The sequence below is a fragment of the Cyclopterus lumpus genome, chromosome 20, assembly GCF_009769545.1.
Source record: "Cyclopterus lumpus isolate fCycLum1 chromosome 20, fCycLum1.pri, whole genome shotgun sequence".
Classification (NCBI taxonomy): Eukaryota; Metazoa; Chordata; class Actinopteri; order Perciformes; family Cyclopteridae; genus Cyclopterus; species Cyclopterus lumpus.
The window spans coordinates 20,321,473-20,345,209 of NC_046985.1; the positions used below are offsets into that span (position 1 = coordinate 20,321,473).

The 23,737-nt window shown below is 40.5% G+C and overlaps 1 protein-coding gene across 6 annotated transcripts; it reads left to right on the forward strand.

The window, feature by feature from the left end:
* The first annotated feature begins 1,778 nt into the window (after window positions 1-1,778).
* Window positions 1,779-23,487, forward strand: abcd3a (ATP-binding cassette, sub-family D (ALD), member 3a). Of its 6 annotated transcripts, none has more exons than XM_034559822.1 (23): window positions 1,779-2,009; window positions 2,985-3,021; window positions 3,340-3,438; window positions 5,755-5,843; window positions 8,380-8,449; window positions 10,248-10,345; window positions 11,864-11,987; window positions 12,479-12,535; window positions 14,155-14,297; window positions 14,383-14,452; window positions 15,424-15,493; window positions 16,112-16,209; window positions 16,544-16,635; window positions 18,717-18,808; window positions 18,907-18,979; window positions 19,062-19,125; window positions 19,227-19,304; window positions 19,414-19,479; window positions 19,784-19,873; window positions 19,957-20,076; window positions 21,202-21,306; window positions 22,033-22,089; window positions 22,354-23,487. In XM_034559822.1, the coding sequence occupies exons 1-23, from the start codon at window positions 1,900-1,902 to the stop codon at window positions 22,429-22,431; spliced, it is 1,980 nt and encodes a 659-aa protein (XP_034415713.1). In that variant the 5' UTR covers window positions 1,779-1,899; the 3' UTR covers window positions 22,432-23,487. The 6 variants fall into 6 exon arrangements, with proteins under 6 accessions (XP_034415713.1, XP_034415712.1, XP_034415714.1 ...); XM_034559821.1 differs by lacking the exon at window positions 8,380-8,449 and adding an exon at window positions 9,358-9,427; XM_034559823.1 differs by lacking the exon at window positions 8,380-8,449 and adding an exon at window positions 9,358-9,427 and having other exon boundaries at window positions 2,988-3,021.
* The last annotated feature ends 250 nt before the right edge of the window (window positions 23,488-23,737 follow it).

Below are 23,737 nucleotides of genomic sequence, written 5' to 3' on the forward strand. Positions count from 1 at the left end.
CACCCTTGTCCACAAACTGGCGGGACAGGGCGTCCGGCTTGACGTTATGAGTAACGGGCCTGTAACAGAGGGAAAAGTTAAACCGGGTAAAAAACAGAGACCATCTGGCTTGCCGAGAGTTCAGTCTCTTGGCGGAATGCATATATTCAAGGTTCTTGTGATCATTCCAACACAAAAATGGCAGACTGGTCCCCTCCAGCCAGTGGCGCCACTCCTCAAGGGCCAGCTTAACGGCAAGCAGCTCTCGGTTACCAACATCGTAGTTCCTCTCAGCAGGTGAGAGCCGCCTAGAAAAGAAGGCACATGGGTGGAGCTTCTGGTCACTGGCAGCCCGCTGAGAAAGGATGGCCCCCACCCCTACCTCGGAGGCGTCCACCTCAACAACAAACTCTCTCTCTGGGTCGGGGACCTGAAGGATAGGGGCAGAGGTAAACCGGGCTTTAAGGGTCCGGAAGGCCTCCTCAGCCGAGGGTGACCACTGGAACTGCACCTTGGATGAGGTGAGGGCTGTGAGTGGGGCAGCCACGGTGCTGTAGCCACGAATAAATCTCCGATAGAAATTGGCGAACCCCAGGAATCGTTGTAGCTGCTTACGTGGGTCTGGAATGGGCCAGGACGTCACCGCTGACACCTTGGCAGGATCCATCTGCACGATCCCCTGTCCAACGATGTAACCCAGGAAGGGGACAGAAGAGGCGTGGAAGGCTGCTGGGGGATGTTTTAGGATACACTGAGCACCTATCTCCTCTTCTCTCTCTACTTATGGATGAATTTACATCTCTCCATTGCACCTTACTAACTTTGTGACTTCACATCTCTTAGGGTCCATTGGACCTGGCACTGTCTGATGCCTCCTGCCTGGTGAGCCGACCTCCGATGTGAGGTCCTGGAACATGGATGTCGTATGTGTATAGATTGTAAAGCCCTCTCAGTCAAATTTGTGATATTGGGCTATATAAAATAAACTGAATTTAATTGAATTCCTTAACCCTAAGTTAAATGCATTCATGTTATAATAACAGAGTAATGTGCTTACTTATATTTTTACATTTATATAAATGCATGTACATTATTTTTACACTTGAATAAACAATAATCAAATGCAAAGACAGTTATTTAACAATATGCTCAGGAGTAGTTACATTTATAGAGTGTTACAGTTACAACCGGCCCTTTGAGGGCAGCATGAGGCTGATGTGGCCCACGGTGAACATGAGTTTAACACCCCTGGTCAAAGTAAGAGTGCGGGTCCCACCGCGACCCACCAGTTGAGAATCACGGATCTAGGAGGTACTAGTGCAGAAAGAGAAGGGATGTTAACTAAAAGGAGGACCGTGGGATTGACAGAAATATCAGTGAGAAATGTTTAGTGTATTGGAAGTCAAGGAAATGGAATAATTCAATTAAGTTTATTTTATATAGCCCAAAATCACAAATTACAAATTATCCTCAGAGGGCTTTACAATCTGTACACATAAGACATCCCTGACCTTTGACCTCACATCGGATCAGGAAAAACTCCCCAAAGAATAGAAAAAACCCTTTCAGGGGGAAAAAGTGAAGAACCCTTCAGGAGAGCAACAGAGGAGGATCCCTCTCCCCGGGTGGACAGATGATATGGCTGTTTGACTTCTTGAGACTGGTTTAATAAAAAAGGATCGAGTAGGCACAGTAATGATCGAGAATAGATCCAGTAGGTGGCGGTAATGCACCTTTTGTTGGATGTCCTCCGCCATAAAACCCCAAGAAGAAGAAGAACATATCTGAGGCCGGCTGCCGTAAAACACCAACGAAGAAGAAGACTCCCAGAATGCCGTTGTGAACTGCTGCAACCTCGAGAAAACTAGCAATCGACAACCTAGCTAACCCAAACCGTCCCCTGGTCGTCGTGTCGGAAACATGGCGACTTTCAGTAAATATCTGACAGCAAAAAACTCGTCCATAGCAGGCGGTGTTTTGCTGGTTTTATACCTGCTGAAACGTAGAAGACGGACGTTGCATCCCGGCGGGTAAGTAGGCGGTCGTATTGCCTTGAAACTCAGAAAACGCTGCTTCCGTGTACATTTGTGACGGCTATTTGGATGCTAAGTAGCAGCTGCTAGCTCCCATTCTGACAGCCAGGTGACTGCGACCTGCCGCTGGGACGAGGTTCAATTCACTCCATTGTTTTTGCTTCTTTTTCTACGCAGTAAGCCGGCTTGTTCACTGAGCTGACCATCAGTTCAACGTACACATAATGTTAGACTACGAATGTCTCCGTGACTTCATGCACACCCATGAATGGCAGATTTGTTTAACTTTGGCTAAGTTGGGTATCGCTAGCTTCCTTTCTTTGTAATGATGTGTGATCAGTTCTGTCTTTGTGTTGAGCTGTTTTCAGAGCTCCTTTCTCTGATCACTCAACGTGATTATCGTTTGGAGAGAATAGATAAACCAAACTTATCAGCAAGTAAAACATGATACTAAATTATTCAGATTTGCTGTAAGCCACTTGTCAATTTGGCATTAACTAATTGACAATAACATAATAAATCAAATGATGAATCACGTTTGTAGCCTAAATGCAATGAAAATACGTTTAAAAGCAGGAATTCACAAGGAGGTAAAGTGAGGCTGTAACTTACCTGACCCTGAGGCCTGTTCTCTAAATATTATTTGGAGCTGCTAGCTCACCAGCTTTTGGTCCAATGGGACATTTCTTCACATTATTGGGGTGTTAGTATAATGTCCTGTGAGACCGACGTTTAGTCCCCTGTTATTTGTCTGAAATCAACTAAAGGGCATACACTATGGGGCCATTATTGTAGCTATTTTCAAGTGTGTGTGTGTGGAGAGTTATGCAACTGTCAATCTGTCTGTGTGGAATCAATCTTATAAATGTATAAAAGAGTCTAAATGCAGATTGAGATTTGTAAATGTGTGCATAGTTATTTATGTCTGGAAAAATAACTATTTTGCTGGAAATGCGTGTTCTTTCTTTCCAGTAGAAAAGGAGGCTCAGATAAAGTGCTGAACACTGAAGTAAGTGTGTGTGTGTGTGTGTGTGTGTGTGTGTGTGTGTGTGTGTGTGTGTGTGTGTGTGTGTGTGTGTGTGTGTGTGTGTGTGTGTGTGTGTGTGTGTGTGTGTGTGTGTGTGTGTGTGTGTGTGTGTGTGTGTGTGTGTGTGTGTGTGTGTGTGTGTGTGTGTGTGTGTGTGTGTGTGTGTGTGTGTGTGTGTGTGTGTGTGTGTGTGTGTGTGTGTGTGTGTGTGTGTGTGTGTGTGTGTGTGTGTGTGTGTGTGTGTGTGTGTGTGTGTGAGAGATAACACAGCCCACCTTTTTGTTACGCCTCATCATTCAGAAAGATGGCAAAAAAGACCATGCAGCAGTGGACAAGGTTTTCTTCCTCCGAATCTTCCAGATTGTGCGGATCATGGTACCTCAAGTTTTCTGCAAAGAGGTATGACATTGAACTCGCTTCTTCGTACCGTCCCCTGGTTGCTACGTTTTGAAAACATCCCGATCTCACCTGTGCACTGTTATAGGCTTGTTTGCGGATACCATTTCTGTTTGCCTAATTAAAACCAAAGAGTTCAATTTGGAATATTTCAGTTTATTTTGTATAGCCCAATATTTGCATCGGAGGGCTTTACAATCTGTACACATACGACATCCCTGACCTTTGACCTCACAGAATCAGGAAAAACTCCCCAAAAATAGCCTTTGACAGGGAAAAAAGGGAAGAAACCTTCTGTAGAGCAACAGAGGAGGATCCCTCTCCCCGGATGGACAGAAGAATAGATGTCATGTGACCAGATGAACAGCATTTACAAAGTTACATAAACACATTACATGAATATGACAATGTATGAAAGGAACTCCAATCCATGAAACAGAAGGAGGTAGAGAGGAGGGGGGGGCGGGGCATCAGCAGGGCCAATGGGAGGTTGGCTCACCAGCATCAGACACCTCCAGGTCCAATGGACCCTATGAGACGTGAAGTCACAACGACTCCGGGGAGGAAGCAGAGTTAATAAGGTGCAATGGAGAGATGTAAATTCATCCATAAGGAGAGAGAGAAGAGGAGATAGGTGCTCAGTGTATCCTAAAACATCCCCCAGCAGCCTATAAGCCTATAGCAGCATATCAAGGGGCTGGACCAGGGCAAACCTGATTCAGCCCTAACTATAAGCACTATTAAAGAGGAAAGTCTTAAGTCTATTCTTAAATGAGGTGACTGTGTCTGCCTCCAGGACTGAAAGTGGAAGCTGGTTCCATAAAAGAGGAGCTTGATAACTGAAGGCTCTGGCTCCCATCCTACTTTTTAGGACTCTAGAACCACAAGTAGCCCCGCATTTAGTGAGGGCAGCTCTCTAGTGGGGCAATATGGTACTACAAGCTCCTTAAGATATGATGGTGCATCACCAATCAAGGCTTTGTAGGTGAGGAGAAGAATTTTAAATGTGATTCTTGATTTTACAGGGAGCCAGTGCAGAGCAGCTAATACAGGAGTCATGTGATCTCTTTTCTTAGTTTTTGTGAGTACACGAGCTGCAGCATTCTGGATCAACTGGAGGGACTTAAGAGACTTATTAGAGCAGCCTGATAATAAGGAGTTGCAGTAATCTAGTCTGGAAGTAACAAACGCGTGAACCAGCTTTTCTGCATCTTTTTGAGACAAGATGTGCCTGATTTTTTAAATGTTACGTAGATGAAAAAATGCAGTCCTTGAGATTTGCTTAACGTGGGAGTTAAAGGACAAGTCTCGGTCAAAGATAACGCCTAGATTCTTTACAGTGGTGTTGGATGTCAGGGCAATGTGTTATCATTCCTAAATGTTTTAAATTCCATCTCAGGTTATAAATTGAATATTCTAAAGACCTAAATACTTAATTGCATTTACAGCCCTAGCCAGATTATAATCTCTAATACCCAATTGAATTGACAACATATATCTAGGAGTGAACATCCAAGAATAAATAATACGTATTATGCCTTAAATGTCAACACATTATGTCAGAAAATACAGGAAGACATAAGTAAATGGAATTTAATACACACTTTATAAACATTAAAAGATCTATACACCAAAAACATAGAACACACATTATGCCATCGCAAATGGTTTGATGTTGAAAACAACCTATTGAAAGTTTACATTAAGAGGAACAACTATAAAGGGGACTCCAGGAAAGAAAAGTATTTATTCAAATTACTTTTAATTGGGGTTCATTTATTTTTGGTCTTCCATTTTCAAAATCCACAAATATTAAAACAAAATTCTGAATGAGATTACTTCCAAAAAAGCAATTACAAATAAATTGCTTAAACCAGACACACCATCTATATGACTGGTATCTTATATCGTATCATATCATGAGGTCTTTATAATGGAAAAAATCACCGTCTCCATGGAGCTTCAGGAAACAGCATTTTAATACATTTGGAAGAAGTGAAGATTTTATGTTTCCCTCAAATGCCTTTTTTTTTTTTTTTCTTTATATCAAATGAAAACACCATGTTGATTTTTGTGTATAATGACATTTTTACTGATGGTCTATTCAGTAAAAGTAGGCTAACTAAAGATGACTGTACTGCTGCTTCAATGTGATCCTAAATACAATAGTTGGCACAGATGCATCAGCTCCGTAACCCAAGGACACATCCGGTCTTATCCCATCAATGTATTAGATATGAGCAAAGGCAGGATGATAAGGCACTTAATGATCTGCAGTGTTTTACAGCCTGGACTAACTATTCTCTGTTCTCACTATAGACTGGCTACCTTCTCCTTATCGCTGCCATGTTGGTGACCAGGACCTACTGTGACGTATGGATGATCCAGAACGGCACCATGATCGAAAGGTCAGACTGGCTTTGTGCTTTGCTTGTTTAAAGCTTAAAATCAAGATGCTACCATTTATGACTAAACTTATGTTGGGGGTTTAATGATGTCAGTCCTTAATAATTCATCAACTGACTGACAAGAGAACTACAGTCAGGGCCATAAGTATTTGTGACAGATTTTTTCAAATCTTGCCTTATTTACACGACTGCAATGGATTTTAAATAAAGCAGTCAATGTGCTTGACATGTAGACTTTCAGCTTTTATTTCAATGGATATAACAAACTATGGCATTAACTGTTTAGGAATTACTCATTGTGGTGAAGCCTGACCGGAGTGGCTTTGGAGAGTGGTAGGACGCAGTCATTAGATACTTTGAGAAACCAAAGGTTTGTTTACATCAATGGCTCTGCTACACATGAACCAAACTTGGATATAAACAAGTGAAACAAAAAGTTAACTGAACTGAATGTCCTTTTGTCCCCCGTATCAACGCTCCCTTGAGATGCTTTCCAGGCCTTTACTGCAGCCTCCTTCAGGTGCTGCCTGTTTGTTTTTATCTGAAGTAAATGAAAAGTATGCTCACTTGAGTTGAGATCAGGTGACTCCCTTTGCCATTAAAGAATATTCAATTTATTTGAGATACATCTCTATCTATCTCAACACTAAAAGGCCTGCTTCTCTGTCTATGGCTGAATAAGATTTGGCTGAATGTGAGCAGATAGTAAACGCCTCAAAACTCATCCTGCTACTTCTATGAGCTGTGACATCATCAATGAACACCAGTGACCCCGTTCCATTGGCAGCCATACAGCCCATGCCATAGCACTGCCTCCACCATGTTAACCAGAGGATGTGGTTGGCTTCTCTACACCTTTCTCTTCCCATCATTCTGGTACAAGTTCATCTTGGTTTCATCTTCCAAAGAACCTTCATCTAAAACGGATCGGGCTCATTCAGATGTTTTCTGGCAAAGTATAATCTGGCCTTCCTGTTCTTCAGTGGTTTGCACCTCGTTGTAAACATCCGTATTCAGATTCATGAAGGCATCTCTTGATTGTAGACTTTGACAAAGACACGCCTTCCTCCCCCAGAGTATTCTTGACCTCAGTATTCTTGTTATGAAGGTTTCTCTTCACCAAGGAAATAATTCTGCTACGTCTACTGTCCATGTCTTCTGTGGTCTTCTGGGCCTTTTGGTGTTGGTGAGCTTTCCAGTACATTCTTTATAGGAATGTATCAAACTGTTGATTTGGTCCATCCTAATGTTTCTGCTATCTGTCAGATAGGTTTATGTAGTTCATCAGTCTTTTAATGGCCTCCTTCACTTGCATTGACACCTCTTTGGTCCTCATGCTGAGAGTTCCCTGGACCAGCTCCCAAATGCAAATTCAACATGTTGAATCATCTCCAGACCTTGTTATCTGCTTACTGTCATGAAATAATGAGGGAACAGGCCACACCTGGCCATCAGACCATTTGTAAGACAATTGTCCAAATACTTCAGAACCTCTGAAAATGTGTGCGACTGTGTACAAATGGTTGTAATTCCTAAACAGTTAATGCAAATGTTGCTATATCCATTTTATTAAAGCTACAAGTCTACACTTTAATTACATATTTACATATTTTTGGGGAGTTTTTCCTGATCCGATGTGACGTCAAAGGTCAGGGATGTCGTATGTGTACAGATTGTAAAGCCCTCTGAGGATAATTTGGGATTTTGGGCTATATAAAATAAACTGAATTGAATATTGACTGCGTCATTTCAAATCTGTGTAAAGAGGAAAATAAGAAAAATGGTGACACAGTCCATATACTATATACATTTGACAAGAGCAAGAGGCTTGTTGTCTAAGATGAACAAAGTATTCTTTGTTATATTGGTGATGTGGCTTTGGAAATGTAGTTAGTAATAAACTCTACACTGTACATTTTACATATTTGGCTGTCTCTGCCAAGTCGTCTTTATCTCCATGGTTCATATTTCAGTAGTGTGTGTGTGTGTGTGTGTGTGTGTGTGTGTGTGTGTGTGTGTGTGTGTGTGTGTGTGTGTGTGTGTGTGTGTGTGTGTGTGTGTGTGTGTGTGTGTGTGTGTGTGTGTGTGTGTGTGTGTGTGTGTGTGTGTGTGTGTGTGTGTGTGTGTGTGTGTGTGTGTGTGTGTGTGTGTGTGTGTGTGTGTGTGTGTGTGTGTGTGTGTGTGTGTGTGTGTGTGTGTGTGTGTGTGTGTGTGTGTGTGTGTGTGTGTGTGTGTGTGTGTGTGTGTGTGTGTGTGTGTGTGTGTGTGTGTGTGTGTGTGTGTGTGTGTGTGTGTGTGTGTGTGTGTGTGTGTGTGTGTGTGTGTGTGTGTGTGTGTGTGTGTGTGTGTGTGTGTGTGTGTGTGTGTGTGTGTGTGTGTGTGTGTGTGTGTGTGTGTGTGTGTGTGTGTGTGTGTGTGTGTGTGTGTGTGTGTGTGTGTGTGTGTGTGTGTGTGTGTGTGTGTGTGTGTGTGTCAGTCATCATGCATCTATGTGGTTCTTTGTAGAAAGTGATGACTTTGTTTTGATTTTCCACAGCGGTATTATAAGCAGAGACATCAGTCTTTTCAAGAAGCACTTTTATTCCTACATATCAGTCATACCAGGGGTAACTGTCCAACACCGGGTTCTCCTAGAAGTGAAGTCCAGCTTTAAAACACTAACACTGATGTTTTAACAGCTTGCTTAGTAATAGTGCTTTTTCATCACTTACTGTCTGAGGTCCACTTTTTCTTCCAAGCCATAACACTGACCAGTGTGTTTTATCAAGTGGTAAAATCAATAGTGTTTGCATAGCTTATATTAACTTAAAAAATGTGCACATGGAATTCCATTCAATTCATGTGTTAATTTGAAATTCGAAAAAATATCTTTTCGTGGATAACTTGTATAGTTTACTAATGGGAGAAACCGTCCTTACAATTGCCTTTCTTGCAGTAAAAACATATACAAGACCTTATATGAAATTTGGATTTCAATAAAATGAAATGTATAATCAAGACAAACCCAATGACCTAATTATTTATTTCACCATATCAATGTCACAGCTTTTAATTTTTTAATTAAAAAAAAAACAAATGTTGTGGCATAGTAACTTCATTAGTTCTCAGGTCTCTGTCCATGTTCATCATCTTGCTATAATATTCCCTCTCGAGCACCTTTTTTATATTTGCTATGGACCACTTCCACTTTACTTTAGAAAGATTTGTTTTACCATCTTACTTAATACCAAACAGTACAGCACTGCTTTGATGAAATGATACGAAAAACTATTGTATAAGAGAATACGAACATCCGTGTGTGTGTGTGTGTGTGTGTGTGTGTGTGTGTGTGTGTGTGTGTCCAACAAGTCAGTGTGCAACATGTACAATAACATGGGCATACATAGTTTGAATGGCATTCCTGAGTTTATCTGTCAGGACTTCTTTGTGTGTTGGTTCCAAAGGAAAAGGAAGTGTATGAAGCCTCTGGATCTTTGCCATGTTTGCTCATCTCTGTGCATGTTGTGGGTTGCAGTGCAATTATCGGTCGCTCGACAAAAGATTTCAAGACCTTCTTGTTCAGCTTTATCAAATTCATGCCACTTGTAAGTGTTTGTTTTTATAAAACTTTTTTTTAAATGATCTGTCACAAGTGTGATCTTAATTGCTAACGTGCTTTATATTCTTCTGTAGTTCAGTGTCAGTTCATTCTTCTGAACAGAGGAGACCTGATATGAAAAACACTGACTGTGATGGTTAATCATTTTTTCATTGAATCATTTCATTTACATTTGCAGTACAATTTAGCATGGTTATTATTTTGATATAATATTAGCTTTTCATGTTGAAAAAAATGCATTTGTGAATCAAATGACTTCAAGGAAGTCTAAAAGAAATTACACATGCAGTTAAACGTGACCAGTTTGTAAATGCAGGTTCAACAGTTTATACATAAGTTTACCAACATCCAAATATGTATGTTTTTGATGCAAATTTTCAGTTATTCTTTAGTACAAATTTGCAGATTTCTATTGCATTTATTTAAAACAAGGAATATTTGTGTGTGCATCCGAAGTACATTTTTCTCTTATATTTGGTATGCGGATTTTGTTAACATTTGGTATAACAACTATATTTTTGTGCATTGACAAATATTTATGTGTGTGCGCATTAATCTTGAAACTGATCAGTCCCCGTATACTTACCGTTGATTTGTTGACCATTAGAACAATATCTAATTCTTTAAGTTGTGAGTTTGTTTTGATCTTGTAAAATCATACTAAATATTCTGCTCTTGCATGTTTTCTTCACTCCCTGTGCTTCTAGTCAACAATCGGCATGATTTCCTCTAAGGATTCTAAAACCCTGTTACTGAAGAGCTCTTCGTGAGCGCTGGATTCATGTCTGCTGTCTGACTGGTTACAGATCGCCTTGGTGAACAACTTCCTGAAGTTGGGTCTGTACGAGCTGAAGCTGAGGTTCCGTGAGAGGCTCACTAAGAACTTGTACGACCAGTACCTGCAGTAAGTATCATATGCCTTCTTTTGATTATCATTTAGTCTTTTATATTGAATAAAGCAAAGCAATGAAGCATAACTAGGTGCACCTTGCATAGCAGCTAAATTCTCGCAATATGAGAACACAAAAATCTATCTCCAGAGGAAAAAGTTAATCAAAGTGGTTTGTCGGTTGCGTGAGTGTCAAAGGCACGTTAATAGTATGACTAAGTACTTCATGGGGACACAAGGTATATACATTTGATATATTCATATTTGTGAAGTCACAAGCTCCATTTCGATCCAGTGGGAGTAAAGATATTATGCTGTTAAATGAAAACTATGGAGCATAATCTTTAAAAAAAAGAACCCGTCAGACCAGGAAAAGTGTCAATAAGTTAACACGATGCAGTTTTATTCAGTGTCATCCATTATCCTATGATTTTCCAGACTTGCATATCCTGAATAGATAAAGTGGTGGTTTCTGACACTACATTTAAATATTTTAATTTGTTCATATTTGATCTGACAAACGCAGGCCATTTTAAGATAAAAAATATATTTGAAGATTAAAAACTAAATTGATCAATAGACATAAGAGACATATGATTGTAAGATGGATCACAGTCTGATTCAGTAACAATGTGTTTAAAGGTTAAAATACATTGCTTTTTAACTGTTCTACATCTTGGCTCAATAGCATCCACTGGTTTTATATGAGCTACTTCAACAAATGCATTTCAAATCATGTTGGAACACATTCAGACTACACAGCCTAAAACTGCACAACAAGCCTGCTCACTCAGAATTAACATACAATATTATAGGAATTGTGCTGACATGTATGTTTCTGAAAAAAAGGATGACTTGACATATTTGAATGTGAGGGCAAGACTATGTTTAAAGAAATGTCCGTCACTGTTTAGTTCTACAGTGACGGACATTTCTACCACTGAACTCCGGTTACCGTAGTGGTGTAGGGTCATGTTGGCTTTTAAGTTTTAGTGCAATTGGACAAAGTATAAAATGGGGACAAATTGAACACGGATGCAACAAATGATATAGATGATACAAAATATTAAGAAATAACAAGCAGAGGTTATGATTTGAGTTTGGTAAAGAATTGTATTTTTGTTAGTTGGAGAACTTAGTATTTTCATGTATGTTATGTAAGTGTACAGGTATGTGTGAGGAGTGAAATGATGATGAATAATGAAGGAGGTGCTCATGGGGGTTCATACGTGATGTTTTTGTCTTTAACCTTTGGGTTTCAGAATGGAGCTGCTAAATACATAACCATCCTATTTGGTAACTGTTTCATTGGCAGAAGAGCCCTGTATACAGACAGATTTCCATCAAAAGTGAATTGGTTGTTCCATCATAGTATATATTTTTACCACTCATGCAAAAAAGAGTTTAATTTGGAACCAAAGGTCATTCTAGAAATACCTTGACCTCTCTCTCAAAGTCCAAACATGTCAAAAACAACCAATGTGTTGTGTGTTTCCTGGTTTGTTGAGCCTTCCCTGTGTTCTGGTTCTTTAGAGGTTTCACCTACTACAAAATGGGAAACCTGGACAACCGGATAGCCAATGCAGACCAGCTACTGACACAGGATGTGGAGAAATTCTGCAACAGTGTGGTGGACCTCTACTCTAACCTCAGCAAGGTACAAAAGGCTTTCAAATGAATAATGTTCTAGCATGTATGTTAATTAATAGAGTGGAGTGCTGTGTAAGTCGTCACAGTGGCAGGCAGATTACCCTTTCTTTGGCCACGTGACTCCTGGGGTACATTGAGATTTGGGCCTTTCACAATGGGCATGCATTGTACACTGCTGAGGCTTATCCGGTATCATCATACGTGATTGATTACATATGACAATACCTGATGATGCCTGATATGCCTCAGCAGTGTATGCACCAGGCATGCAAATGTTGTAGAAAATGTTAGCATGACCTTTGGCCTTTTGACATCAAATGTAAGTCTCACAGGGTAGTCAAGATATTTACAGAACCTCATTGAAGAGCTCTACTGATCGGGAAGTGTCCTGCTTTATTTTCACATAATTGATATTATGAGCAATATATAACAGCTGAGTTTGAACAGTTCTATTAGCAATACGTTATTTGTAAATCTGTCTGTCTGTGTGTCCTTCAGCCTCTGTTGGATATCTGTCTGTACACCTTTAAGCTGACAAGTGCCATTGGAGCTCAGGTAAGTAGGTTATCTCCTGCATGATCTCTTCAGTCTATGGTAATAAAATCATCCCATGCTCTCAAAATGCCTCAAGAAAATGTTTAAACTTGAAAGGTGTTTAATAACCACATTGAAAAGGAATAATGTAAAACATTTTCATCATTGCTATTTAATGGTAAAGTTACTTTTTCTAGTCTTCCGACCACTCGACGCGCTTTAACACTACATCACATCATTCACCCAGTCATACACTGATGGGAGGAGCTACCATTCAAGGTGCCACCTGCCCATGACAACTTAATAATAAAGTAATAAATGACCTTTTAGGTGAAAGTCCTTGCAGGATGTCATCACTTACTCCCTCATTTCTGGGACATGTATCACACTTCTAGATGTTTGTCTCTCGTCTTGGACTGACTGATCAGATTTCTTCTTGTGGTCTATTATAATCTGGCATAAAATTGACTATCAAACCATTTGTTTTTATACCTGAGCTACAGTCTGTATCTCTCACACAACTTTCCCTGCCTCGGCTATACTATGTAACTATATACATTCGAAACACAAATAAAATGTAAAGTTGCAAGCACCTGGTTGGAGTGAGGCTGGAAATGATGCTTTTCAAACCGTCCACCACCTCCTGTATCCACTGTGTGGTGCTCGACAACATGCGTTAACACTGACTTCCTGTTGCCAGTAGGTGGCGCTAGGTTTGAATGAAAATGGGCTTGTCAACATACTCGGGCCGCAACAGACTCGAGCAAGTTCAGTGGAGTTTCATGAGCTTGTTTAATGGAAATTCATGTAAAATGTCCGCCACGTCAATTTGAAGTGGATCTGACGAATCCCCTCGGTGTTTGTTAAAGTATAGTGCCCAGAAATGTGCAAAAAAGAATGGAAAAATCAAAATAGGCAGCGTATAATGCACCGATTGCCTTTTTGTAGAGCATACAGACATGTGTTGACTTTAAAGTATCGGTTTTCAAACTTTTCTTAACCTTAAAAGATACTCTAGAGCCATCTTTTATACATAAATGTGAGACTCCTAAAACCGGTGGAGTTTTGGGATATGATAAAGCCCCCAAAAAGCCAGTTAATTTGCAGAATCCTAAACATGGCAGTTTCAATAGGGCCTTTGCTGACACATTAGGAACTATCAAGACTTTTAAGTTCATCAATGCAATGATTCTCTCACACACTGACACATACAGGTAGGCCACAAAATCAGTAGGAACCCTTTATAAGCTGGCTTTCTATAACTATGGATAAAAAGTCATGTTCATATGTAAAATGATTATGATAAAGTGTGCAGATATTTTACGTGTGTGTATAACATGTTTGTGATTGACCTGCCAGGGACTGTAGATGAAACTGAGCCTGTATGGCTTCATATTGTGTGCCCCAGAGACCCCCCCAAACAACAAGATAAAGCAAACAATAATAATGATAATACAAGTATAACCGGCTGTTGCTACAGTCTGGATGTCTGAAGGCGTCGGTATGGGATCAGCGGATTGCCAAAATGTGGCTGAACTTCAATCAACTGTGCAGATCAACACTAGTTGTAAAAGCTGTGTAGAAATCTGCTACCAAACAGGAAGTGAATGTAATGTGTCCCACCACCCTCCCCCACCTAGGGCCCGGCCGTCATGATGACATACCTACTGATCTCAGGCCTCTTCCTGACCAGACTGAGAAGACCCATAGGCAAGATGACCGTCACCGAGCAGCGGTACGAGGGAGAGTACCGCTTCGTCAACTCTCGCCTCATCACTAATAGGTAAACGCATCGTCCACTGCTCAAAAGCTATCCCTGTACAGATGTTTACTACAACACTGCATTGATGTGTTTTGTTTCCCTAAAGTGAGGAGATTGCATTCTACAATGGGAACATCAGGGAAAAGCAGACCATTTACACCACATTCAAGAAACTGGTGGGTAACAGTTGAGCAGTATTTCCCACAAGGTTCGAATGTACTCTCCAAAGGGACTTGGAGTTGTATGACTGTCACCTCTTACTATTGCCAGCAACTCTGGTTGGTGTGGTCTAGAATGTGTTGGTTGCACCTGTAACCACACCATGTTATGGTTTTCTGGAGTTTACCATCACTGCAGCAACTGAGAAGTTCAACCACTGGAAAACAAAAGATGGTGTTAGGTCACTCCTTAAATGTGACTGCAACAGCAGTGCTTTGTTGTTGTCCACTCTCAACCAGAGAGGCCCAGGATGTCTTAGTTATCTGACCCTACAAACCAACAACCAAAATCAAACATTTCTACTGTCAACAGATTTGACATATGACAACTACGAGGAAGTTATAAATCCTAATCCAGACTAAAAGTAACACAGTTGCAGTTTGCCAAACAAAAAGAATAGCTGGCAAAACAATTGCAGACTGTGTGAATGCATAACTTATCAGGCCCCATCTAGAGAAAGTATATCTGACTATATAGGTAAGGCAATGCATTCTCCAACATGTTGCACTGGCAACAGAAGTTTCAAGAAGCTGACACAGATAAGTTTATAAATAATATGAACATATGATAAAAGAGAGAACCATGTAACCGTGGCTATCTACGCTGGTAAGGAGTCCCCAACTAACTCCAACTCCTGCTTCCTCCTACAGGCTGCGCTCAGGTCTCTGAATCATATGCTGATGAAGTCCTCTGAACCATTTCATGGATTGCAGTGCATGACATGCAACATGTTTAGAAAACAGCTGAAACATGATGTTGCCTAGTGGAATACAACATGTACCACTGTACAGGTTGCCAGAGACGGCGCTGTGTTTTACAGTGAAACATTGCAGATCTCTTTTCTCAAATTAATTTCTACAAACTTCTGTGAACGTCCATATTACTGTTTTCCGAACTTCAAAACGTATACATTTTTTTTGTCTTCCAGGTGGACCACTTGCATAACTTTATCTTCTTTCGCTTCTCTATGGGATTTGTTGACAGCATAATTGCCAAGTGTAAGTAGATATATCTCTTTAATTCACAAGTCATATACCTGATATTTAGGTTCCTTACTGTTCCAACAATAATTCATATTAAGTATCAGGACAAATTTGGGAGCAAACAAACACAAAAGGGAATATATAAATAAAAGAAAATGCACAAATTAATTTAATGTTGTATTATCACCATACCCTCAGCAACTGGATTAGATTTTAGATTTAGATTAAAGGTGTGAATTATGTATACCCAATTAATTATTCCATTTATTGATTCATTGATATGAATAAAGTGTTTTATTTTAGTTAGGCTCATGTGGTGTTAAATGTAAAAGATGTTGGATATATAACATTTTCTTTCACAAAACATGCATGCAGAGGGGGGTCCATTTATCATGCTGACTGAAAATATAATCCTTAACTACAGGTAGTGAACACAAGGCATTTCTCTGTTTCAGTGTTTAAAAAGGATAGTCATATATTTATGACTTTAAATGTATTGTGAGAGTCAAAATCCTTGTCTTGGGCCCCGTGACAGGAATGTTGTAGAATTTGTGTTAATATAGTAGAATGTATGTGAGAACCATGTTTATAGAATTAGGCCTGATTGTGTGTCCACATGCTGTTTCTGTGCAGACCTGGCCACCGTAGTAGGTTACATGGTGGTCAGCCGGCCATTCCTCACCACGTCCCACCCTCGACACCTGCACAGCACACACTCTGAGCTGCTTGAGGTCAGAGATCTCTCACACACACACACACACACACACACACACATTTGGGTGGTAAAATACAAGTTGAAAAGCATTCCTGTTTTTGACCATTTTACATTTTAAATGATAAGACATTTGATGAATGTCTGGCCTTGCATATCAATGCTTGTCAAACTAGTCAGTGCATACAAATGGCAATAAGGTGGTTTTGACAATAATAAACACGTCTTATTCTAAATATGCCATCTTAATATTAAGAAAAACAACTGGCTCTCAGGTAGAAAAACAGTACAGCTTGCTTTGAAAATGTTTCGGGGCTCTGAGGTTGAACTAATTGGACCTGTTTGGCCTGTAGGACTACTACCAGAGTGGGAGGATGCTCCTGAGAATGTCCCAGGCCTTGGGCAGGATTGTACTGGCTGGCCGAGAGATGACCCGTCTCTCTGGGTGAGTGTTCAGAATGGTACCGGAAAGATGAATATGAAAATCATAAAATGTAGAAACTGATATAAAAAGGCTGAGTGTTGGTTTGTACCGCCATGAGAAGCAAATATTCAATTCACATCCTTGATTTGTTTAGCCTTTTCCTTCATTTAGTTTGAAGTATTTTTATTACATTTCTTTCAGTATGCAGCTTGCATTAACTCTTGAGTACACAATCAGTAATTCATTGACAATATATGTTGTGAATTATCATCTTGGCCAGTTACGGTTCAAATGAAATGTACTGAATTAAATGTCTGAAACCAGTCGGAGCTTTCTTGACTGCCTTAACTAACAGAATATAGAGTTGCTGCCAAAAATATAGGTCTTTACATGTCATTTAGCTGTCGCTTTTATCCAAAGCGACTTGCATTCATACACCGTAGAACGGCTACGAGGAGCAATTCAGGGTTCAGTGTCTTGCTCAAGGACACATCGACAAGGGCGGGATCCAACCGCCGATCCTCTGATTGAGAGACGGACCGGCTAACCACTGACGATCTAGACCCCACCTGGGATCCAGGTCATGTTAGGTCAAACTAATTCTCAGCCAACAGCAAAGATCCTAAGGCTAAAATCAATGACATCTACCAAGCTCAACATTGCCCCTTCTGGTGTCCATGTGCAAAGTTCAGTTATGCTCTGCAGTGAGAAAAGGGCTTGTGACAGTCCTCTTGTTCTGGAACCATCGTCATGGAGTCTGGTTTGATGAGTGGACTCTGCAGCACAGTGGAAGTAAAAGCTCCAAGGATCCAGCTGTAATCTTCCAAGGTGATGACAGTCTTGTCATACGCAAAAGGATCCTGCTGGTTGTTGACTACATTGTATGTCATTTCCATAAAACATAACAATATTAAATTAGATTTATGGGACAAAAAGAAGTATTTTGTCAGTTAATTTTGTATAGCTCAATATCACAAATTACAAATTATCCTCAGAGGGCTTTACAATCTGTACACATACGACATCCCTGACCCAGGACCTCACATCGAATCAGGAAAAACTCCCCAAAAAGAGTTAATAAGGTGCAATAAAGAGATGTAAATTCATCCATAAGGAGAGAGAGAAGAGGAGATAGGTGCTCAGTGTATCCTAAAACATCCCCCAGCAGCCTATAAGCCTATAGCAGCATATCTAGGAGATGAGTCCTTTATCTGATGCAATTAGGAGGTCATTTGTAATTTTGTATCAGTGCTGTCTCTGTGCTGTGGTGTTTTCTAAATCCTGACTGAAACTCCTCAAAGACACATTAACAATATCCAACAGAGAGGTAAACACATTACATGAATATGACAATGTATGAATGGAACTCCAATCATGAAACAGAAGGAGGTACTACCTTCTAATCTTTGACGTTGTTCCGTTTCCAGTCTGATCTCGATTGAACAGCTGATCCGTGGTTTGCTTACATGACGTAATGTAACGCGTGTTAGGACAGGGGTCCTTCTCTGCCATCATTACAGTTTAATTGTTCCTCGTCAGCTTGACCTACAGTTACAGACAGCTGCTTTTTATTAGAAAATAAATAAAAAATGTTTCTGACCTCCCAGCAATGTCAAGAGCCTTCAATATCTCCGAGTGTATCTCATTGCACGTTTGAGTTTACCAGATCCTCCGTCACCCGAGTCAACTCGACAGCAGCTCTGCACCTCTGATGAAATCCCTTTTGAACTCGGTAACGTAAGCGTTAAAGTCCCCCAGCAGAACTAGAGTCCTGCCCCTCTTCAGGAGTCTGCTTCCAGTAGCAGAGCAGAGCTGAATTTCTGTCGGCCCCGGAACAAAAATGTATTAGTCCGAATCGGTGTCAATGTAAATTAGATCAGCTAATTGCAACATAAAAAAAGCGAGCATTAGGGACAGAATGCTTTGTTCCTTCTCCCTCGCGAACTGCAAACTGTGGAGGCATTAACACACGACATGGCAAAGGCAAGCTGCATTAGTAATACAGTTAATGTCACCCTTCAGCCTGTGTTGCCTTTAGAAGGGAACATGAGACGGAGCTCTGTTCAGATGAAGTCAAATGTTGTGATTTCTTTGTCTAACAGATTCACATCTCGTATCACTGAACTGATGAAAGTTTTGAAGGAGCTGAATGCTGGCAAATATGAACGCACCATGGTCTCCCAGCAGGAGAAAGGTACACAGGACTCCTGATCAGACATGAGTTCCCATCTCATAACTGGAGCTGTGCAGCCAAACCATGGAATGATGTTTGGTTTATTTCATTCCCTTTAGAATCAGACGGTGCAGAGAAACTCCTACTTGTTCCTGGGAGTGGTCACATTATCAACAGAGATAACATAATCAAGTAGGTCTCTTATTCTGCACTTGAATATACATTGGCATATTTTTTTGCACAGGTTAAAGCAACTTTTAATTTTATTTTGCAGATTTGACCATGCGCCCCTAGCAACACCCAACGGAGACGTTTTGATCAAAGACCTCACATTTGAGGTCAAGCTCATTTATTGCCATATCTAATCCAGACAGGCTAACTATGAATTGGTTTAAAATATTGAGTTTTTGGTGTTGTATTGTTTCTCTGCCCTCTGCAGGTGAGGTCTGGCACCAATGTTCTTGTGTGTGGACCCAACGGCTGTGGAAAGAGCTCTCTGTTCAGAGTGCTCGGAGAGGTGAGACACCTTCTAGATAGGTTTGGTCTGAAAAATAATGTGCACATGTTTTGCATGTATATTTTTTTTCCTTTGGCATAAAAAAGTAATTTTCTATGTCTTTTGAAAGCTGTGGCCTCTGTTTGGAGGACAGCTGACAAAACCTGAGAGAGGGAAGCTCTTCTATGTTCCACAGGTACGTTTGTGTTTCCTGGTGTCCTCCTGCTCTGACTGGCCTGTCTGTATTCTAGCTAACATTTACATTGATACCAATAATGTGTATATAAATAAACATTGTTTTAAGTCTAAAAAGCATACAAAATGTGTCTCTGAACAATCGAACACTGGCACAAAGATCAAAACACTTGTACTGAAGATTTAGGAGGAGTATCTTTCACAGTAATGTTAAACATGCTCAGTGTAAAAACTAGATAAAAATAACTACAATGTTTTTTTATTTGGAATAATTTCATCAAAACTGTTTTTTGTTTTTTTTCTAGCGACCTTACATGACTCTGGGTTCTCTGAGGGACCAAGTCATTTACCCCGACACCTACGAAGAACAGCAAAGGAAAGGCATCTCTGACCACGTGAGACAACACACACTCCCACACACTCTGGTTGTCTGTGTGTGTGTGTTTCTAATTACTTGCATCATCTTATCTTTGTCCAGGTATTGAAAGAGTATCTGGACAATGTTCAGCTGGGTCACATCCTGGACAGGGAGGCGAGCTGGGACTCAGTCCAGGACTGGATGGATGTCCTCAGTGGAGGAGAGAAGCAGAGAATGGCTGTAAGGACTTCTTTCAGGCTTGAGATTGACTTTCATTCCTAACCACACAGACCATCTATCCATTTTGAACTGCCTAGTCTGCTCAGTCAGGGTAGTGTGGCCTCTCCCTGCTCACACACACACACACCACTACAGTCGTATGTCCTAAGACTGTGAGGAGAACATGCAAAGAAAATGTCAGGTCTGAGCCTCAATCCACCAACTGCATCATTTTGAAACGTGGCAAGGGGCTGAGATGAAGCCACTCCCACTTTGGTTTGGCAACAGCCGTGATGCAACGTCCACCAATTTGACAGCTACAGTAGTTTTGAAAATAGATATAGATATAGAGGGCACTCCAAATAACTCTGGATTCTGTTAGTGAACTTTGGGACATAATAATTTAAATTAGGCCTATTTAAGTGTTTTATTTATTATAGTTATCGGTAGAACTGGAAATTCTTTTAGCAACAAAACGTTGGCTAAAACCAATATTAATAAGTTGTAAGTGTGGCATGTCCCAATGTCATGGGACTTCAACCACAGAACATTAATCACCCTTTGTAAATAAATATATCATGTGTTTGTATATTGGCAACAAGCCGCATCCTAAATGTTTGTTTCTTTTTGAATGATGGGGTGAAGTAGTCATCATGAGTCCACTGCTAGTTGTTGTGTAGAAGGACCCTAATGACCACTGAGCCGCCCTCTAATCTGATGGCCAGTGGTGCCGAGGATCAGAGAACTCCCCATCAGCACAAAAGTATATCTTTTAGAAAACCATGATCAAAATGTTTTGCTGCTGATACTAAATACCGATCAATGATGATCCATATTGGTAGATGCACATTCCTTTGTTTGATTATAGCAGCTGGTCTATAAGGCTTCAGCTCTTCTTTTTTTTGTGTTACCGTTCCAAATATCTTTTTTCTGAATTCAGTGTGAACCTTAATATCTTTTACGTTTTTACTTTGTTATAGTCATCTATTGTGTTTGTTTCTCATAATTCTTTCTATAATATACATTTATGTCAGTGATGGTAACGATGAACTGTGGTGGTCCGTCATCTGGTTCATCAAGTTCACCTTGGTGTGTCGGCTGTCTTTGCGGTCCATTTGGTAATGTCTTTGTTCTTCATGCACGTAGATGGCCAGGCTGTTCTACCACAAGCCCCAGTTTGCCATTCTGGATGAGTGCACCAGTGCAGTGAGTGTAGATGTGGAGGATTTCATCTACAGCCACTGCAGGACGGTATGACCATCATAACACAAATACACTGTTTGTAGAAATGTTTTCATTTCAGTTGAGCAGAGGGCAAATACCAACACATAAAAAAGTACGCATTGAAGGGCCGGTAACATGAAAGCTGACCATTATCTTTAATAGTCTAACGCTGGTGCCAGTTTAATCACATGTTCCTGCTCCCATCCCTCTACTGCCTTGTCCAACCTGGACAACCATCCGCCAGGATTCATTTGGATACAATAATTCATCACTCGTGACTACAGTTTAATTGTATGACTCACCGAATACAACATCTGGACCTGGACCTGGACTTGTAGAGATCTTTTCTAGTCTTCCAACCGCTCAAAGCGCGCCGATTGAGCGTGTTGTCTGAAACGTACTTTTAAGGCCACCGTCAGTCACTCATTTTTGCTAGCTTGTGGGTTTAATTTTTAAGGTGATGTGACATGTGTCAAGAGGCTGAGACGCACAGACGGATGTATCCGGTCATTTTTCAAAATAAAACGTATTTCCGACCTTGATAGTTAATCAAAATGTTGTTTCATTCGGACCGGTAGCGTTGGTTGGACCGCGGGCTCAAAGGAGACTGGTCGGTAAATGAGGGTTGGCTATTGGTCAACCAGCTCCTCTAAATGAGTATCGGTGTTAATATTGACTCTAATGTCCCAGGATGGACACAATGGTAACTCCTGAAGGTTTCTGCCTTGACGAGCTGTGTTCTTTGGTCCACAGGTGGGCATCACCCTGTTCACAGTGTCCCATAGGAAGTCTCTGTGGAAGCACCACGAGGTAAATATTACTTTATGACTTTTAAATGAAATCCTCATCCAGACATTAATGTGTGTTAGGTTACAGCTGGGCTGCTCACTAAATGTCTATTATTTAAATGATTTAACATTTGTACAAACACTCTTTAGGCACTATGACTAAGCTTTTCACTTGATGGTATAATTGTGTATTTGACAAACAAATAGTTTCTGTTCTGTAAGTTTCAGCTAGGTTGTACTGCCTTTAGAGGTCTCCTGTCTCACTGACTGTTTCATTGTGTCCAAGTATTACCTCCACATGGACGGGAGAGGGAACTACGAGTTCAAGCCCATCACAGAGGAGACGGTGGAGTTTGGCTCCTAACTGGTTGCTGCTGCAGACACAAATGCTCTGATAAAATCCAGTCCACTAATGATTTGCACTTAAGAGAGAAGTCATAGAAATTAATGTTTTTAATCAAGTGTTTTCTGTTATTTAAATCATCAATTGAGTCTAGTCTAATTATAAATTTGTTCAGATTATAAAAACATGTTATTTATATTGACAACTTCTATAAATATAAATAACGCAAAAAAATGTCAGTGAAGGTGGAAATATCCAATGTTTTAATCCTCAGTAACTAGTATGCTAGATACCGGTGTGCTCAACGTGAATGTTCCTGGATGTCATTTCGACTAGAGGATAAGAGGTGGTTAAGATAATGGGACGTAGGCTTACTTGCTACTTAATTTCTGTCTTTTTCTTGAGGACAAAGGGTAATAAGAGCCTCGTAGATATCCCGTGGATTAAGAACAGCTGTTATCCTGACATAAGGAGAATCCGAACACAGTCAACCATCTGCTGTTTGCTTCTGTAGCTACAGGGAAGGAACAGGACAGACTCTTCAGACCCACCTGGTTTGAAGGTGTTGAGGGGAGCCTCTTAAAGTGGTGCAGCGTCAGCTCCTGTTTGAGGGAACGGCCATCAGAAGAGTAAATATGGACTCAGCAGATGAGAGAGCAATGCCATGTACTCAAGAGCCACTGGGTGAACCTATTCATTAGCACAGCACTGGGGCCAGTGGCAGGGATTTAGTGTTTTAAACATTCCACCTGTAACATTTGTGAAATGAGGAGATTTGAACTGTTATATATTTAGTGATTGGGCTCTATTGACCAAACTGGTGTGGAAGTGCTGATCTTTGTGACTTATGCCCGAGCATAAGCGCTCCCATTCCGCTTGTGGAGCAGTCGATTGAAAAAGCTCCCCATGTGGACTTTGAGAACACGTGAATTCATGTAACAGTGCTGCTCTTTGGTCGGAGCATTAAGTCATAGGATGACTGATTATGATTTTAATGAATAAACATGGCTTGAAAGCTCTAATGAAGAGGGAACACTTTGTTGTCTAACCGTTAATAAAGTAATTCAGTACACATCAGTCATTTTCTTATCTCGCTATTCAGCCTTTTCTTTTTTTTATGTTGATAACTGATTTTACACAAGCTCAATGAAGCTGAGGACTGTGTCTAAAGTGTAATAATGACGTCTGTCAATTGATCACCGGTACATTCATATGCAGACGAGCCCCATGACACTGATGAGCAATGTGAACATGGAAAGAAGCAGCCATGGGAATAGCTAATACTGCTGTAATGATCTCACTGCATTAAAATAATAAGCTGTTATCA